General features: G+C 36.9%; 2 protein-coding genes across 2 annotated transcripts in view; one reads left to right on the forward strand and one right to left on the reverse strand.

Moving 5' to 3' along the window:
- tbcd (tubulin folding cofactor D) overlaps positions 1–17,087 on the reverse strand; it is a 52,943-nt gene that overhangs the window by 31,524 nt on the left and 4,332 nt on the right. The window contains exons 5-14 of the mRNA XM_056272504.1: positions 11,963–12,109; positions 11,828–11,883; positions 10,513–10,645; positions 9,150–9,195; positions 8,918–9,050; positions 8,677–8,819; positions 8,529–8,589; positions 8,295–8,369; positions 8,114–8,208; positions 1,733–1,889 (exon numbers count right to left, since the gene is read on the reverse strand). Coding sequence (XP_056128479.1) covers positions 1,733–1,889; positions 8,114–8,208; positions 8,295–8,369; positions 8,529–8,589; positions 8,677–8,819; positions 8,918–9,050; positions 9,150–9,195; positions 10,513–10,645; positions 11,828–11,883; positions 11,963–12,109 — 1,046 coding nt within the window. The remainder of the gene's footprint in view (positions 1–1,732; positions 1,890–8,113; positions 8,209–8,294; positions 8,370–8,528; positions 8,590–8,676; positions 8,820–8,917; positions 9,051–9,149; positions 9,196–10,512; positions 10,646–11,827; positions 11,884–11,962; positions 12,110–17,087) is intronic.
- Positions 3,506–7,157, forward strand: znf750 (zinc finger protein 750). The gene is made up of 3 exons (XM_056272595.1): positions 3,506–3,593; positions 4,583–5,850; positions 5,965–7,157. The coding sequence occupies exons 2-3, from the start codon at positions 4,631–4,633 to the stop codon at positions 6,581–6,583; spliced, it is 1,839 nt and encodes a 612-aa protein (XP_056128570.1). The 5' UTR covers positions 3,506–3,593; positions 4,583–4,630; the 3' UTR covers positions 6,584–7,157.

Here is a 17,087-nt window from a genome sequence, read left to right on the forward strand (position 1 = left end):
TGTCTTTTGTTTGATTAACATTAATGACACAGACGGCAGAATGATTATTAGGCTGCTTTTACTTTAAGATCGAATGAATGCATGAATACAATATACTACATTTTCTTTCTCAACTGTTTACGTTTACTTACCCGACAGTGTTTATGAGTATACTAGCCAAGTTGGGCCTTCTGACATAACTTTTGTGTGTATTTGGCCGTTTAAATGCAATAAGCCGCACTTACTATCATAAGCCTTACTATATATGGTAAACAAACTGTAATAGATCTATATCTAACCTTAAATTCCAAAATTACTTTAACAGTTGTTGGAAATAAAAAGGAACAAATCATCTGATAATTTACAGTGAAAAGCCATAAACAGACATTTCCCGTGTGACACTTTACAATTGATGGTTTTTCATTTTAATATTTCTGTTTTTTCTTAGTTTTTTGTTATCAGTTGTGGGTCTTATGTTATTAAATTATTGTTTATTGCATTATTTTAGTGTTGTGTTACCATGATTTCTTTTTTTTGTATGACACTGTGCACACCTTCTATATATTAGTATTTACTTCAGCATGTGAAAAAAGCTACTTGTGATGAATTTTGATTCATCATGTGGACTTCTCTTTACCTCCCATATTATTATGGTGTTTGTCAGTATATTTTAAAGGTACAAAACAGATTTAAGGAGCAGCATGGCCTTGCTAAAACACTTTTTCTTATATCATAATTAGAGCTGAAAAAGCTAATTGTACATTACAGTTCATTGTTGTTGCTCCTCATACTGAGTACTTTAATGTTCTAGCAGATGCATAGACCAACCGACTGAACTACTTCCTCAGTAGGGAGAGGTTTTGAGCTGTAAGGTGTATAAACTGGTTTTAAGCCGGTAAATAACTACAGCTAGGAGAACAGGTATGAGAGGAGGCTCTTATAATCATTGTCCAGTGAGAAAAAAAGTGCGGAAAAAAAACTGGATGCTTAAGATAGAATTATATCAAAGCGTAATCTTCTATCAAATATAATTTGCTGTGACAGAATTTTCTGAAAATAATTACCAGGTAGTGAGGTGAATAAAATGCCCATTCATCTTGCCACACACTGTAGGGCTTGCTGACTAAAGAACAAATAGCCCTCAGTATGTGTGCTGCAGATCTGCTGCCTAGCCTCACTTACAAAAAAAAAAAAACTATTTTCATTGGAGAGAAAGTGTAACCATATTGTCAACAGAGCCACCCAAGTTGAGCCGTCACTTTCACCCGTCACTGACATCAGATCAGCTCTCACCACAGTTGGTTGTGGTGCATAGAGCTTTTATACTGGAGAACATCCAAAAACACCTTCACAGAGATCTAAGAAAGGTCACGCCAAATGCTTGTATAAATAGTGGGCGAACAAGGAGTCAGTTTGCTATCCAGATTTGAGAAAAAAAAAATATTTTCATTTTTCATATATTCATATTTAACATGAATTACTCTAGATCTGATCCATACGCCATACGGCAGGAAATCTATTGAGTTTAAATAACATAGTAAAGTTAGCTCTGTGAATTAAGAGCCAAGAGTAATATATTAAATTTATTTTTTTTATTTTTTTAGGGCGAAATGTAGGTCTGTTGCACACATGGTATGGGATGAGATATTAACCAAAGTTTGATACTTAAGGTTGGTAACTTAATTAGCAAATTTCATGAATGGCATAAATAACATGCATAATGTCTCAGTCAGTGGTGGTGTTGGGATCGTACCTGGCAATCTGGTTGACATAAGGCTTTAATTCGCTTGGCTCATAGGCACGGGCGAAAGCCCAGCACACGTAGCAGGCTGCATCACGTACATTTGATCCCAAACTGCATGCTCCCCTTTTTTCGTCATATATCAGAGCTTTTAGAACCAGAGGCACCACTGTAGGATTCAGAGACAAAACATTAGTATGCTAAAATCATTAGTTTTGCAATCCAAAATATTTAAATACACTTACATATAAATATATGTATATACAGTAGTATATGCATATATGTATATATATATAAACATACATACAGACACACACACAGGCCTACACACAAATATATATATATATATATATATATTAGGGCTGTCAAATGATTAATCACGATTAATCACATCCAAAATAAAAGTTTTTTTTACATAATATATGTGGGTGCACTGTGTATAATTATTTTGTATATATATATAAATACACACACATGCATGTATATTTAAGAAAAAAATATTATTTATATATAAAATATTTATATTTATATATAATATAAATTATATATAAATCTATATACAGTATATACATGAAAATATTTCTTAAATATATACAAGCATGTGTGTGTATATAAAATAATTATACACAATGCACCCACATATATTATGTAAAAAAAACTTTTATTTTGGATGTGATTAATCACGATTAATCATTTGACAGCCCTAATATATATATATATATCATAAACAGTAACAATAAGATGAAATTGTGAAATACTAATACTAAATAATAATCTGTGAAGCTGAATTTTCAGCATCATTAATCCAGTCTTCAGTGTCACATGATCCTTCAGAAATCATTATAATATGCTGATCTGCTGCTCAATAAACATTTCTCATTATATTTTCAAGGTTTCTTAGATAAATAAAAAGTTCAAAAGAACAGCATTTTTTAAATAGAAACATTTTGAAACATTATAAATGTGTTTATAGTAACTTTTGATTAATTTAATGCATACTTGCTGAACTAAAGTATTACATTCTTAAAAATAATTTTACTGACTACAATTTTTTTATATAATTATATAACTAGAATATAACATTCATAATATAATGTGTGTGGTGCATAAATATACACAGACACACACCAACGAAGAAGATAATTGAGAATTGATAAGGCAACGAAGATAGTTGACTTTCGGAAGGTCCCATATTACAAGGAACTCTCTTCCTAAAACTTAGGTGGGGCCAGAATTTGAAGTATTAAGAGTTTATGATTCATGCAATATGTGCAAATTAATGAAACATTTATTTCAAAACACAAAACTTTACCATTACATTTATACAAACTGAGATCCAGCGTAAATAACAATTTTAATAAACATGCTGTAAAGACACATCAGGTGCGGCACACATTTGGCTCCATGCAAATCTCACTGCTTGTCCTCAATATCTCCACACCCCTCTGACAACATCCTCAAACCTGCTTCACACCTAACTCTACCACTCCTGGGCTAATTCAACCATTTAGGCAAACAAAAGCCAAAAACAGTCTTGTCTGGCTTCTAGTCCATGTGGATGCTCACTAACAGGTGAGACAGGAGGCAAACTTGCAATGTATCGTGGCTTGGGGCTTGCCTAATATTTGGTACATTGATGCTGCCTCAGGGCTCTACTGCTTGGGCATAGACTCCACCCCACAGAGTCAACACCTCAGAAAGCAAGAGACTCATCAGACTCATCAGAAACGGGACAGAACACCTAAAGAGCAGACACCTGCGTTCAAGGACGATCATATCAGACAAACTGTTGGACTGTCATAAACTTCAGGAGTTCCGCTGTGGACATAATCCTTTGACGATACTTCCAACATCACGTGGAATCTGATAACAGGTAAGGCTGTACAAGCTAAATCACTTAGATTTTTAATGGCAACTGTTCTTATTGCTGTATTTCTAGCATTTGTTAAGGCTGATGTACCTTGTAGCAGGTGTTTAAATTTCTGACTACAGATGCACCTGTTAGACCATATCTGGCAGAAAAGACTCTTTTGTATTTGCAATGTGGTTGTACACATATACCCAGTGTCTAAAGAGTCAAAAAAATTACAACAATTCTCGTTTTACGCTAATATCACAAGATTTCGGTGTACCCATAGAAGTGTGATTAAGAACCAGGAAACAGCGTATAATACAGCAAAATAAAATTTCACAATACAGAAACGTTCTTTTATTTTGTGCCTTAAGGAGGGAGCGGCTTGATATGAAACATGGGAGTCAAAACCTGAGCCACCACTTCTTGCGACAGCGTGTGACAAACAGGTTCCTTAAGGCGGAGTCATTTTCTGCACAACTTGCCTGGCAATCTCTTTCTTCAATATTCTGCTTCCCAATACAAACCTTCAGGCCTCAAAATCTTTGCACACTTACCAGACCATTAGGTATCATTGTAGTGAAGAATTGTAGAAGCCAATTCTTTCAATCACGGAAGCAGTCCAATTGATTACTAATGTTATAACAGATGAAATTCCGTTCTAATTCCTCTGGTAGCTTCTCTACATTTAGAGCGTGAGTGAGATCAACTTTTAAATGTCTGGAGTTTGTATCTTGCAAGCGAGGTCATGGGAAACAGGTGTATGTGGTTTCCCACGCCATCAGGTTTTGATAAAGGGGAGCATGTTTCTACAGGCCTACACTGGCTTCACTAGTGCAGATAGAGCATGCCATGCTAACACGCAGGCCAGCGGACAATACAGAACTGCTACAAACTAGTTGAAAAGCTGAAGGGACTGTGAACCTAAATTAGTGACCCAACAAACAGCAGATGCTCTGGTCCAGTGTGTGGCAGAACTGTTAATGATTTTTTTTCTCTTCTGTTGCCAGATAAGGCTGACAAACCGCACAGTGTTGGATTGGAACAACTGCACAAGTATGGACATTCTCCAGGGGAGAAAACCGAAGAAACCACATTACATTCCACGCCCTCCTGGCAAACCATTCAAATATCAGTGCTTCCAATGTCCCTTCACCTGCAACATCAAGTCTCATCTCTTCAACCACATGAAGTACAACCTTTGCAAGAACTCCATCTCTCTGGTATCTCAGCGCATGGAACAGACAGGAAAAACAACCAGAGCTTCCCAGAATAATCTTCCTTTCAACCACAACAGTAAAGAGCCACCCCTGGAAGCTGAAGCCAGCAAACCTATAGAAAGAGTCAGTGACGAGGTTGAACAAGAGGAGATGGTTAAAGAAACAAGACAAAAGCCTGAATGTCCCATCAAGGAGGTCAGCAAGCAAGTCCCAGAGGCAGTTCGTGAGATTAGGGACAAAAGTGCAGACATAGCACAGAACAAATTATCTTCGGCTTTCTCACCAGTTGCACGAACAGGTGAAAGTGAAACTCTGTCTCCACGCAGAGACGATCAAACATCTTCATCCATTCCTCAGTTCTACAATCAAATGGCTCCTTGGGTCCCACCTGCCTCCACAGCACCTCTTCTTCCTCTAATACAAGACTATTCTTCATACATGGTACCTGAGAGGCCCTTGCACTCCCTCTACACGCCTTACCCACACAACCAAGCAAACACCTCTGCCTACCAACTCACACCCCGGGAGACCCAGAGACCTCTGGTGCCATCACCTTTGGTCCCGCCTAGCCCTTCTCTTCTCCACCCTTATCACTATAGATATGCTCATTCGATTATACCCAGTCCACCTCTACCCTACAGCGTCTACCAACACCCTGAACTATCCATGTCCTTACAGAGAACTAGGTATCTTCCTCTGGATGTATACAGCAATAGATTTTATCCTCGAGAGTACGGAGGACACCTGGTCCCCATATCTCATCAGGATTCTTACAGCAGACTTCCTGAGGACAGGGCTGTCCAAGAGCACAGTCCAGGAGACAAAGGTACTCGCCAGAGTCCTTTAGCAGGATGTGCCGCCTCTGGGTCGCCAGACAGGCCCAGTACCGCAGATGTCATCCAGCGTATCCCTGTTACAATTAGGCTGGCTTCCCATGGGGAGTCACTCCCTGTCAGTCAATCACAGCATGTCTTACAAGGGGCAACTACAGCAACCGACAACTTAACCAAGAAATCATATGGACAACCTCAAGAGAACATGTTACAAAAGAGAGAGAGGTAGGTAAACCATGTGAGACAAAGGCCCCAAAGACACTTTTTGCATGACGGTCAAATAAAGCAAGTTAATGGTTTCCCCAGTCTTAACATTTGTATCTTGTTTTCTCTTTCTAGCAATGACCCACAAACCACAGATTCTGCAAGAGGCAGTGAGATTTCATCAGAAAAGGGAGAGGACGAAGAAAATGAGGAGGAGCCAGGTCCTCTAAACCTTTCAAAGAGGGACCAGGCCGTATCCAGTCACATGACACACCACTACTCTGACCGAGAGGTCCATTATGATTCAGAAAGTAGTCAAGATGCACCGCTCAACCTCTGCCTCAGGGGACAGTCCAACAACCAAGCCTTGCCCAACACCACAGGCTCTGAAACTCCAGAAAGACAAACCATCATAAACGCTGAGGAATCCACAATTGCTTCACCCAGAAAACAAGACCTAGACCCATGTGACCAGAGGCACTCAGCGGCCTTTGCTCTGTGTCAGCTAGCTAGCTCAAGGGACATTATCAAGGACTCCTCTATTGATCAACAAGAAATGGCCGAGGGCCAGAACAGCCATCACCTTCCTCCCCCAGACAACTGCCCAGTAAAAGACACTCCAGACATACCGAAACAGAACACACGGGTGCTGGGACAAAAACGGCCAAACAACAGACATCTGAGGCACAATACGAAAAGAGCAAGGGTAAAAGAACCGTCCCGAACTCAAAGAAAGAGGTCGCAAAACTGTTGATGCAGAGATTTCAAAGAATGGACTGCTGCAATTAAAATCTTTATAGAAAGGAGTCCCAGTGAAAATATCAATACTCAAGAGACATTACAGGAAGAGATGGTCAACATCTTTCAGCCATCATGGGATCAATTAAAAGACTATTCATAATTGGTAAAATGTATAAATTTAATCCAATGTAAGTTGCTTTTATAAAAGCATCTGGCTAATGCATGCAAATGTAGATACTTCCAAAATACAACATTATGCACTCATTTGGAACAAGAAGGCACCCCATTTTGTATACTGAAAATCTTACGCTCTTTGACAGACTTACAAAAGTATGTATCAATTCATTAAAGGGAGCTGGGTGGTGGCATTTCTTTCTCTTTTTTTTTCTTTTTTTAATAAAGAAGCTTGTCAAACTTGCAGTATTTGAATAAGGTGTTTGCATAAAGTGAAGTATGTTTGCTTATGAATGCTTTGTACTGAGTACGGTCAAGGGGACTTACAATGTTTAGATAAAGAAGATTATAGCAATAATTGATGTCAGTGGGTAAACTTAAAACCAATAGTTTGCAAATGTAATACAATAGAGCAGGGGTCGGCAACCTAAGGCACGCGGAGGGTTAATCGCTGACACGCAAGCAAGCGCGAGAGAGGTGTATGTATTTCATTCAGATAAAGTAACATACTTCCCACCTGCATACAGATCAACATTTTGATGTAATAATTCCTCGTAGTAACAGCTTGTTTTATTAAGTTAGGAGTTATTTATACTATTAAAGTGTGAGAATTAAACTGCACAAGTCAATGAAAGCGTGCAGCTCTAACAAACCATTAGCGCGACCACTGCGCATCAGCGCAAACAAGTTATCCAAATGACAGCTTACAGCTCGTTCCGCTGCAAATAGTTAATGCTATACATTTCAACCAAGTGTATAGAGTCCTTATTAAACATTCTATACATATTAAAATGACTGTAATGCATGTGGAAACTCCGTTCGTGCGTACCTGGTCACTTCATGTGTTTTCTCTGATTGGAAAGCTATCCAATCGTGAGACAAATGCCCTCCGACAGAGAGGACACTTTTTCATATTCAAGATGAAACTGAACAAAATGCATCTGATTGTTAAAGTCACAAATGTAAATTTTACTCTTCCTAAAATGGTAAAAAAAAAATAATAATAATAACATGCGAGAGCGCGTCATAACGCCTGCCAGTTTACAGATATGACAGCGCTGCTGCAACACGCATCGCCTCAGATATGGCTGAGCATCTCTTCAGAAAGCCGACGTGCAACCTGCTGCAAATGAAACTGAAAGTTCAGCTTACATTCTGAAGCTCAACTCACAGTTGTCTTCATTTAAAGTAGTGACAGTAAATTATCTTACCAGTGTTGATGCCACTCTTGAAATTAGCTAATGATAAATAAAATGCAGGTCATATCATGCGAACCTGAATTTGCATATAGCGTCACTTAAAAATGGCACTTTATGACAAAAAGGTTGCCGACCCCTGCAATAGAGAATAAAAAAGAATACAAACCAACCATCTGAAAGACGCGAAGGAAGCAGGAGTCCTCTCCGGCCTAGCTCTGCAAGAGCCAGGCAGCCCCCGTGCCATGCATTATCTGTTTCCTGGAAACTGCAATATGCAGAAAAAATACCTTACTAAGTATTTGATGAGATTCACATCATCACATCTCAGCCTCCTGTTATATCATGCCACACCTGAAACACTCCAAAACAGATTCAACCACTTCATCCGCGAGCTCTTTAGGTAGTCTACCAGTCACCCTTCCAATCCTGCAGGTGGTTAAAAAGAGAAAGACCAGTTAAAACAGGAATCATTTTAGTACTAGAGATTATTACAGAGAAATGTGGCACTAAAATATGGCACTGTCATACCAAGCCAAGGCAGACAAAATCAAACAAAGTGTATTTAATAAACTTGACTGTTCTCACCCCTTTGCAGAAGACCATCGCACTATTGTCTCTTTGTCTTTCAGTCCCATCAACAGTTGTTCTGCAATAATGAATAAGAAAATTAGCAGTAACAAGATAGCATTTAAATATTTAGCAAACAGAAATGGAAATATGCCTGAATACTTACCAATGACATTCTCTACCTCCTGAGGTATGTCATAGTCTTCCTCCTGACTGACAGACTCTAGATCAGGTTTTGTATCCTCAACACTTCCAATGACAGAAGACAGGGCCAGGTTGACTGCGAGTGATCGACTTCCTCTCTGGTATCTGGATGCAGTCATACAAAATGCTTACAAACAGGCTGACACTTTTGAGCATTCCTTGTTTCATTTTTATGTTTTTGTTTTGTCAGTCGGTCACATTACCTCCATTTGGCCAAACGTGGTTTTAGACAGGTCAAGCCAAGTCTCTGGACAACTTTTACTCCCAGCTTACGCAACGTGGCTTGGTTACTTTCAGCTATTCTCTTCTGGTTCAGGCACTGAAGCACTGTGGGGGCTGTGAACGAAGGGTCAGGTAAAGACTAGCAAACATTTATCTATTTGTATGTTTTGGCTTTATAGAGACCAAAGAAAGACCTAGAAAACATATACACACCATACTGCAGGAAGTCATCACGTTTCCCATGCTTGAAGAGCTGGGCCTGGTGAGAAATCATTACTTGATTAGAATGGATGCAGTGTTTGCTGAAGTCCTGCGGTACACATAGGTATACCCCTGGTTGGGAAATACCGAACTACTCATTAAAAATCTTTGAGCAATACTTTACCTACATATCATTAGATTGATGTGGAGTCAAATTTATTAAAATGAACTAAAACAATTTGCAACGTGTCTTGAAAAATGCTGAAAACAGTTACGCTTAATGCCAGCAGCAGTATCTTGTAATTATCAAGTGTGCACCGCACATGTTCCTGCTCCCTGCCTTGTAGCACTTAAAGCCTTTATGCAAATCATTGATGGCAGTTTTAGTACCTCAGGCATTCCCAACACACAGAGCCAGTTTTGAGCACCTCGGGCGATAGAGAGACATGCTTCACAAAAGAATAACAACTGCAGGATTGTTTTCACAGATGTCTGGACTTTAAACCATGTAGGATGACCCCTTGCAACAACAACAACAACAAAATTCTGATAACGATCAGTCACTAAAATGATCAATTATGAGTGTTTTAACACAGCACTGAAAAATACAGGTAGGAGGGCATGTGACATCTGGCAGGTAACGGTTGCAAAGTATGTGCAGCTATTAAACCAGTGCAGGAATTACAGTATAAGCTTAAAGGGCCGTTCACACCAATAACTACAACAAAAACTATATTAGTGTGCACACCAATAGATAATATCGTTGTTTATTGTTAAGCATGCGCTGCAGTTGTTATCTATCTCTCTAATGCTCAAGCAGAATGGATTCTGATTGGCTATCAATTGTTTTTATTGTTCATCAGCTAGAAAAAAAGGGTTCACTTTATTTTGATGGTCCCTTTAACACATTCTATTGACTATAAGTAACGTTGCACCAACATGTCTACTAACTCTCATTAGAGTGTTAGTAGAGTATTAGTAGACTGGTAGGGTTAGAGTTAGAATAAGTTGACATGTAGTTGCAAAGTTACTTATATTCAGTAGAATGTCTGTTGTGGAGCATCACAATAAAGAGGAGATGGTTAAAGATAAAATAGAATTAATAATGCACAAGTGTGTGTGTGTGTGTGTGTGTGTGTTTACAGACCAACTGTAACTGCAACCGTGCATTTTATGTTTATCCACCCTTGAAACCTACTCTACATTTATCTAATTTATTATTAATTAATTTAATGAAATCTCAGGGGGTTTTATGTGAAACAGCTTGGATTGTTATTGCCAAGCATTTGCATGTTTGACATCTTGAAAAGAAAGGGAGGAAGTGGTGGATGTAAACAGCCCTATATGAGAGATAAACAGTGGATTGGAGGCTCACCAGGGACTGCAAAGCTCCATCGAGGGCCACAGTTCCCTCCATGCTCATTTCACTGGTCTGAGATATGGTGGTCAGACACCAGTCCAGAAAATCACCCAAACGCTTCTGCTTCACATCTGGACGGGTCACAAACCTGTGCAGATAATACAAATCTTTCAAGCAAAGAGATCATCTACACGTGTTTAAACAGTGCCCTCTACTGCTCAGCGAGTAAAGCTGGCAATAGTTTGCAGTAAACACCCACTTTTGGATATTATATCATCGGAAATCATTTTTAATACACCTTATTTTATGACACTTTTTTTTTTAAATTATAATTTAAACCAAACAGCCATTTACGCTAAAAAATAAAATATTTAATGAAGCATGTTTTCCACACTTCTTTTCACTAAATGAATGATAGAAATCATTTATAAGCACCAATACATTGTACATTATTAGACAAAAGTACTAAACAGCAACATATACATGTTTATATAGTGTACTAAAACGTTTTAATACATGGAGACTTATAAGTTATGGCACAAATGAATCACTCAATCAGTGTTTGGAATAAAGTCATTGAAATTAACCGTTTGGAATGAACTTACCAGCTCAAAGGCTGAGTACTAAAGTGTACCAGTAAATGAGAGTAACTATTAAATCAGCCTTAACTGTCTCATACACAGAGGCATGGTGAATCTTGTATAATTACAATCTTTAAAAAAAAAAAAAAAAAGTAAACAAATAAAGGCCAATTAAAAACAAACTCAATATTTACATCTAAATATTTACAGTGCTGGTCAGAATTATTTGACCCCTTGGTAAATATGATCAAAGATGGCAGTAAAAAATAAATCCGCATTCCGCATTTTTTATCCTTTTGATATTTTATTTATTTGGCGCTGCTTCTCTTCAGTTCATGGCTGAACTGAAGAGAAGCAGCGCCAACATGGATCTGGGAATCTGAAGGATCTCCAAACTCATCAGGCATTATAGGAGAAAACTCACAGCTGTTATCTTGGAAAAAGGAGGTAGCAAAATGTATTCAATAAAAGGGGGCAAATAATTGTTCCCAACGTGTTTTGGAGAAAAACATTTATTTCATACTGTGATTTCCCCCCACTTTCAATTACTTTACTTCAATGAAAGCATAGATTTGTGCTATTTTTTTAAATAAAATATCAAAAGGATTAACAATGCAGATTATTTTTTTTACAGCCATCTTTGATCATATTTACCAAGGGGGCAAATAATTCTGACCAGCACTGTAAGCCCAGCTCTACCCAGATAATAAACACACACATAGAGGAATAACAAATAACATGCAACTTACTTTGATACAAGGACTGATGCAGCATCTCGAGATTTGTCACTGACTATGAGAAAGGACTGCAAATATATATATTAGTACAATTATTAATTAATAATACAGATGTTGTCTATGGTGGCCTGTGATTGTGGATGTTACCTTTGCAACAGCCAGAATACGATCCATTATGGTCTCTCTGTTCAGCCCGGGGTCAGCGGACATGTGGCCGTCCAGACGGGACAAGTCAAAGGGAATGAGACATGTCATCGAGAGCCAGAGGAGGAGTATGTAGCGTGTTTCCCAGGTCTAATACAGAAACATACAGTCAATAACTAGATGATGTATAACTTTTGTGCTTTGGGAAGGATAAATTACAAAAAACACATGGATGGCATTTTTCCAGACATGAGAAATGTTGACCTGCTCCACTAGTTACTGCCTGAAGCTATTCAGTGGTCATTTCTTACTTGATAGATACAAATAACAATATATAAAAATGCCTGATTGATCAATGTTAGGACATAAAGTCTGAAATAAGAGACTAGTTCAAAAGCGGTGGGCTCAAAAGTTAAGACATTCCTATAGTATCGGTAGTGCCAAGCAAAGATTTAACTTGGTACCCGCACTTCTGAACGCTCGCATAAGTGCAACTGATAACAAATTACAATTTTTGTCTGTTGTCATCAAGTTCCTTAAGTTCATAACCTCATTAACCTGCAATATTTCTTCAGATAAATGTGGCTCTTTGCCAAAATGCAGAGAAATAAATCATGTGGTTATAACAGAAAAAAGTTACATTTCTTTATTTCCTGTAGCATTATGAAAGCATACAGTAACTTTTAGAACTCAAAACTTCCTTCCTAGGACAAAAAGAGCATTTACTGAAACCAAGCTGTAAAAAAAAAAATCCTTCTGAACTCTGCAACTTTCTCACCTTAGACAGATTAATGCATTTTGATATGATTTGATTTATTAAGACACAGAAAGTAGTGAAATACACTCATTGTTTCCATTGCGGTCCTTGATGTAAAGCACAGACTTCACTCATAGTGACAGGTGACTTTGGCATTGCATACTATTATAAATACAAAGCTACAATACGTTTTCACATTTACAAAGTTCACAATTAAACATCCACACAATACACTAATACAGATTCATCACTAAAACAATCTAATAACCAACTTTTAACATTCGCACTGTCTAAAACCAACCATATTAGAATTACTTTTGATATCCAGAGGCAACAAATTCCACAATTGAGCCCGAGTACTCAAAAGACCTAGTTTTAAAACAATATAATGTAATATCCATGAGATTTTGCCTAGTATTATAAAGATGTCTCTCACTTACCCAAGAGAAATAGGTGAAAATGTGTAGGAGCTCTTTTATTGATTATCGTGTACCATTTTTAGTTTAAAATATGCTACTCAGGGATTGCACTAAACATGAAGCGAGTAGTTTAAAATTGTGTTTATCCATAAAACTAACATATCTAGCAAGAAATTTTGTTCGAGCATTAGCCTTACTAACCTTGATAGACATGTTAGAAACCTTGTTCAGTTTACTTTTAGACCCAAATAACATGGCTTCTGTTTTACCTAATTCAGGGCTCCAGACTAACTTTTCTCATTTGGTCGCACCAGCATATGATTTGGTCACACTTTTTTTTTTTTGCTATATGCCATGGGATTAATCAATGCATGCTGATGAATAGTGGTTTTAATGGACCAAGGCTAGCAAAGGCTTTCTGGGTTGCAGCAGAAATACCTGTAATATATTAATTATCATTGCCAAATTTCAGGATTTTCATGGATTTTGGACAGTAATTTTAATCTGTAATTTTAAGCATTTTACATTTGAATTATATTCTATCTATCTATCTATCTATCTATCTATCTATCTATCTATCATCATCTTTCTATCTTTCATCTTTCTTCTTTTAAAAATCATTAAACATTCAAATGTATGCATTACATTTTAAAAGATTAGAGTATTATAATAAACTGATACAGATTTTTCGTTATCAAAGTTTATAGTTGGAACAAAAAGCAGAAATCTCACACTGCTTACCTTCTGCATTTTATAATAATTTCCTTTTCCTCTGTCGAGCGATCATGAAGAGTAATCGCTCGACAGAGGAAAATATAACCGCTGAAAAGACGTAGGAGGAAGGGGCTCTGTGTTTCGTGAGACCATTTTTTATCATTTTTATATGCCTTAATTCGTGAATTCGTAATTGGCGCGTTCCACCATCAGTGTGCAATGCGCGTGACGTCTAAGTTCGTCAATAAATAAACTGCACGTGTCTTGCGGAAGAACATTGTAGACGGAACTTCCCTCTGTTAATGTCTATGGCGAGTCACGCAGGCACTGGGCTACTCCGCAGCCGAGACGAGCCCGGGATAAAATAGTCCGAATATAAACACTTATTATAGGCGTACCGTAGGGATTCAGGATAAGTCAAAAACACGGTTTGGAAAATGGATTCATGATGTAGCCTACTCGTTCATTTTGAACATAAGTTACGGACTGCAGCAGCTGATACAACGGCGTTCTGTTGCTCGAGCGTCCACTCGCACAAATGCGACCACATAACATTTCAACTCGCACATTCTCAAAAAATGGTCGCATATGCGACCAATTTGGTCGCAGTCTGGAACCCTGTAATTGCAATAATAGTTTATTTGCAGAGAGCCAGTCTCAAGCATATCATTTATATGTATAGGAGGAATAAAAGAGGGCCTAAGACACTTCCCTGAGGAACTCCATTATTAATAATCGTTTCCTCAGAAAGAATCCCATTAATTTCTACCCTTTGAATTCTCCCAGTTAAATAAGAGTTCAACAAGGCTATCACCATACTTGAAAAACCCACGCCACTTAATTTATCTAACAGTATTGAATGAATCACTGTGTCAAAAGCTTTTTGAAGATCTAAGAGTACCATTCCACACATTTTACCTCCATCAGTTTGCTTCCTTATAAAATCTGTTAAATAAAGTATAGTATCAGTCGAATAAGATCTTCTAAAACCTGATTGGAAATCATAAATTAAACCATTCTTGCATACTGATACATTTGTTTATGCACAATCTTTTCTAAAAAAATTGAAGCCACACTAAGAATGGAGATTGGACGGTAATTTCCAGGATCATGTCTATTTCCTTACTTGTATAATGGAATAACCTTGGCTATCTTCATGTCAGATGGGACTAAACCCTTTTCTAAAGGAAGATTCACAATAAATGTGAATGTTGGAGATATAATATCTGCAGCATCTCTAAAAAATTTAGCTGAAATACCATCTAGCCCAGTTGACAGACACCTGAATATTTTCTAACATATTAGTAATTTCATTTACTGTCACTTTAGTAAAAACAAAAGACTTAAGCAACACTCCTTTTTTTGATAAAATTTCTTAACAAAATCAATTCCATACATCCCCTTAGACAGAGGGAGGTTATCTACTAAGCTCTTTGCAATTGATGAAAATAATAAATAAAATGTATTAGCAACTCTTTTATCAAACCCAATCTCACCATTTATATCTAATCCTAATTTTGATGCACTATACTTTGATTTACCAATCGATTGGAACCTGTTCAGCACCTTCCACAAAATGTTTGGATCTTCCTTATTTACTTTGAATTTGTTCCTTTATAAAATTACTTTTTGCATCCTTTATAGACTTCTGACCTAAATTTCGAAGTGCTTAAAATGTCTCATAATCATCTGGTCTCTTAGTTCTCCTATAAATTGAAAGAGCCTTATTTCTGCTTTTTAGTAATTCCATTATTTCGTGAGTCATCCAAGGACTCGATCTCTGCTTCACTCTCACCTGTCTAAGGTCCAATACTTTAAGAAATAAAACTTTAAAATGTATCCAAGCATCATCAACTATTGAGGTATTACAAATGTCATTTAAATGTAACTCTCTTAAGTTGATCTTTAAATACTTCAATGCTATACTTTTTTTAACAATCTAGTACATACTGTTTTATGATTATTAAATTTAATTTACTACGCTTCCTAGTACAGAAGATAATAGTGATCGCTATTCGCTAATGCCATATTCAATTACTCCTTTCTGAGAAATATTATATACATCAGACATCAAAATAAGGTCTATGGTACTTTCCCCAGCTTCCCAAACTCTAGTAGATTTGTTTATAATTTGGGTTAAATTAAATAATTTACATAATGACTGCAGAGCCTTATAATTATCCCCTATTCTTTTACACATATCAGTATTAAAATCCCCCATACTAACACATTCTTTAGTGAATTATGAACTCAAGTCCCACATAAAAGTCTTTTTGACTACGATAAACTCCAAACAATATAGGTTTAATCGCAGGTATTAACAAGTCCAAAACAATAACTCATGTTCAACATTAATATCTAACACCTTAAAATTAATATCCGATCTAATAAAAATACAAACATCCCCTCCTTGTCTGTTGCGATCCTTCCTAATTATGTTATAATTTTCAACACCAATTTCATTATCACTGATGAATCTAACCATGTTTCTGTTAGGCAAAAAAAAAAAAAAAAAAAAATCCCCACTTTACAATTCTTAAGTAACCACCTAAATTCATCAATCTTAGGTAATAAACTCCTTACATTTAAATGCACAAAATGTAAACCTTTCATATTTAAATGGTCTTCAAACAAATTGTCCGAACCACCTGATGCTGAGAAAGCTTCTCCAATCGATGAGTATGTAGTGTAATTACTCAAATTTGTGTATGTAGTGTTTACATTGATTCACAGCTGCAAATAATGTCTTGTTAAATTCTAAGGATCATTGAGAATCTGTAAAATGGACACAGACACGAAAGTACATTTATAAATAAAAATAAAAATAAAAAAAGACCCAATAAACCAGGGGTCGGCAACAGGCGTGTACAGGCATGTACTAAATGAAGTTTAGTACGTGAGGATGCCAAGGAATAATTCTGAGTGTAAAAGTAGGCTATGTCAAATAATTATTACAATAAATTAGGCTCCATTGTGTAACTGTAAATGATACACATTTATTATTCACAATATGGAAAGAGGAAATAAAACATAGTTTGTTAAGAGCATGACTCAAACATGCCATTAATGGGCTTAATCAAGTCCTCTTATTTTTGGAGTTCCGCGTCTCCCACATATTTGTGTTTTAGCAAGGCTATATATGAAGAGTTTGGTTCCAAAACGCGATAAACGGCATTTAGAAAAAAAATTGTTACTGCAAAAATCAGTATTGTATCTGGTTGATATTGAAAAGTCAATG

Source organism: Rhinichthys klamathensis, unplaced genomic scaffold (assembly GCF_029890125.1).
Source record: "Rhinichthys klamathensis goyatoka isolate OS25496 unplaced genomic scaffold, OSU_Roscu_1.1 h1tg000015l_1, whole genome shotgun sequence".
Classification (NCBI taxonomy): Eukaryota; Metazoa; Chordata; class Actinopteri; order Cypriniformes; family Leuciscidae; genus Rhinichthys; species Rhinichthys klamathensis.

Excerpts from the sequence above, each read along its gene's own strand:
- znf750 (XM_056272595.1), top strand. The coding sequence starts at position 4,631 with ATGGACATTCTCCAGGGGAGAAAACCGAAGAAACCACATTACATTCCA. Across the intron at positions 5,851-5,964 it reads ATGTTACAAAAGAGAGAGAG|CAATGACCCACAAACCACAG; the intron begins GTAGGTAAACCA and ends TTCTCTTTCTAG.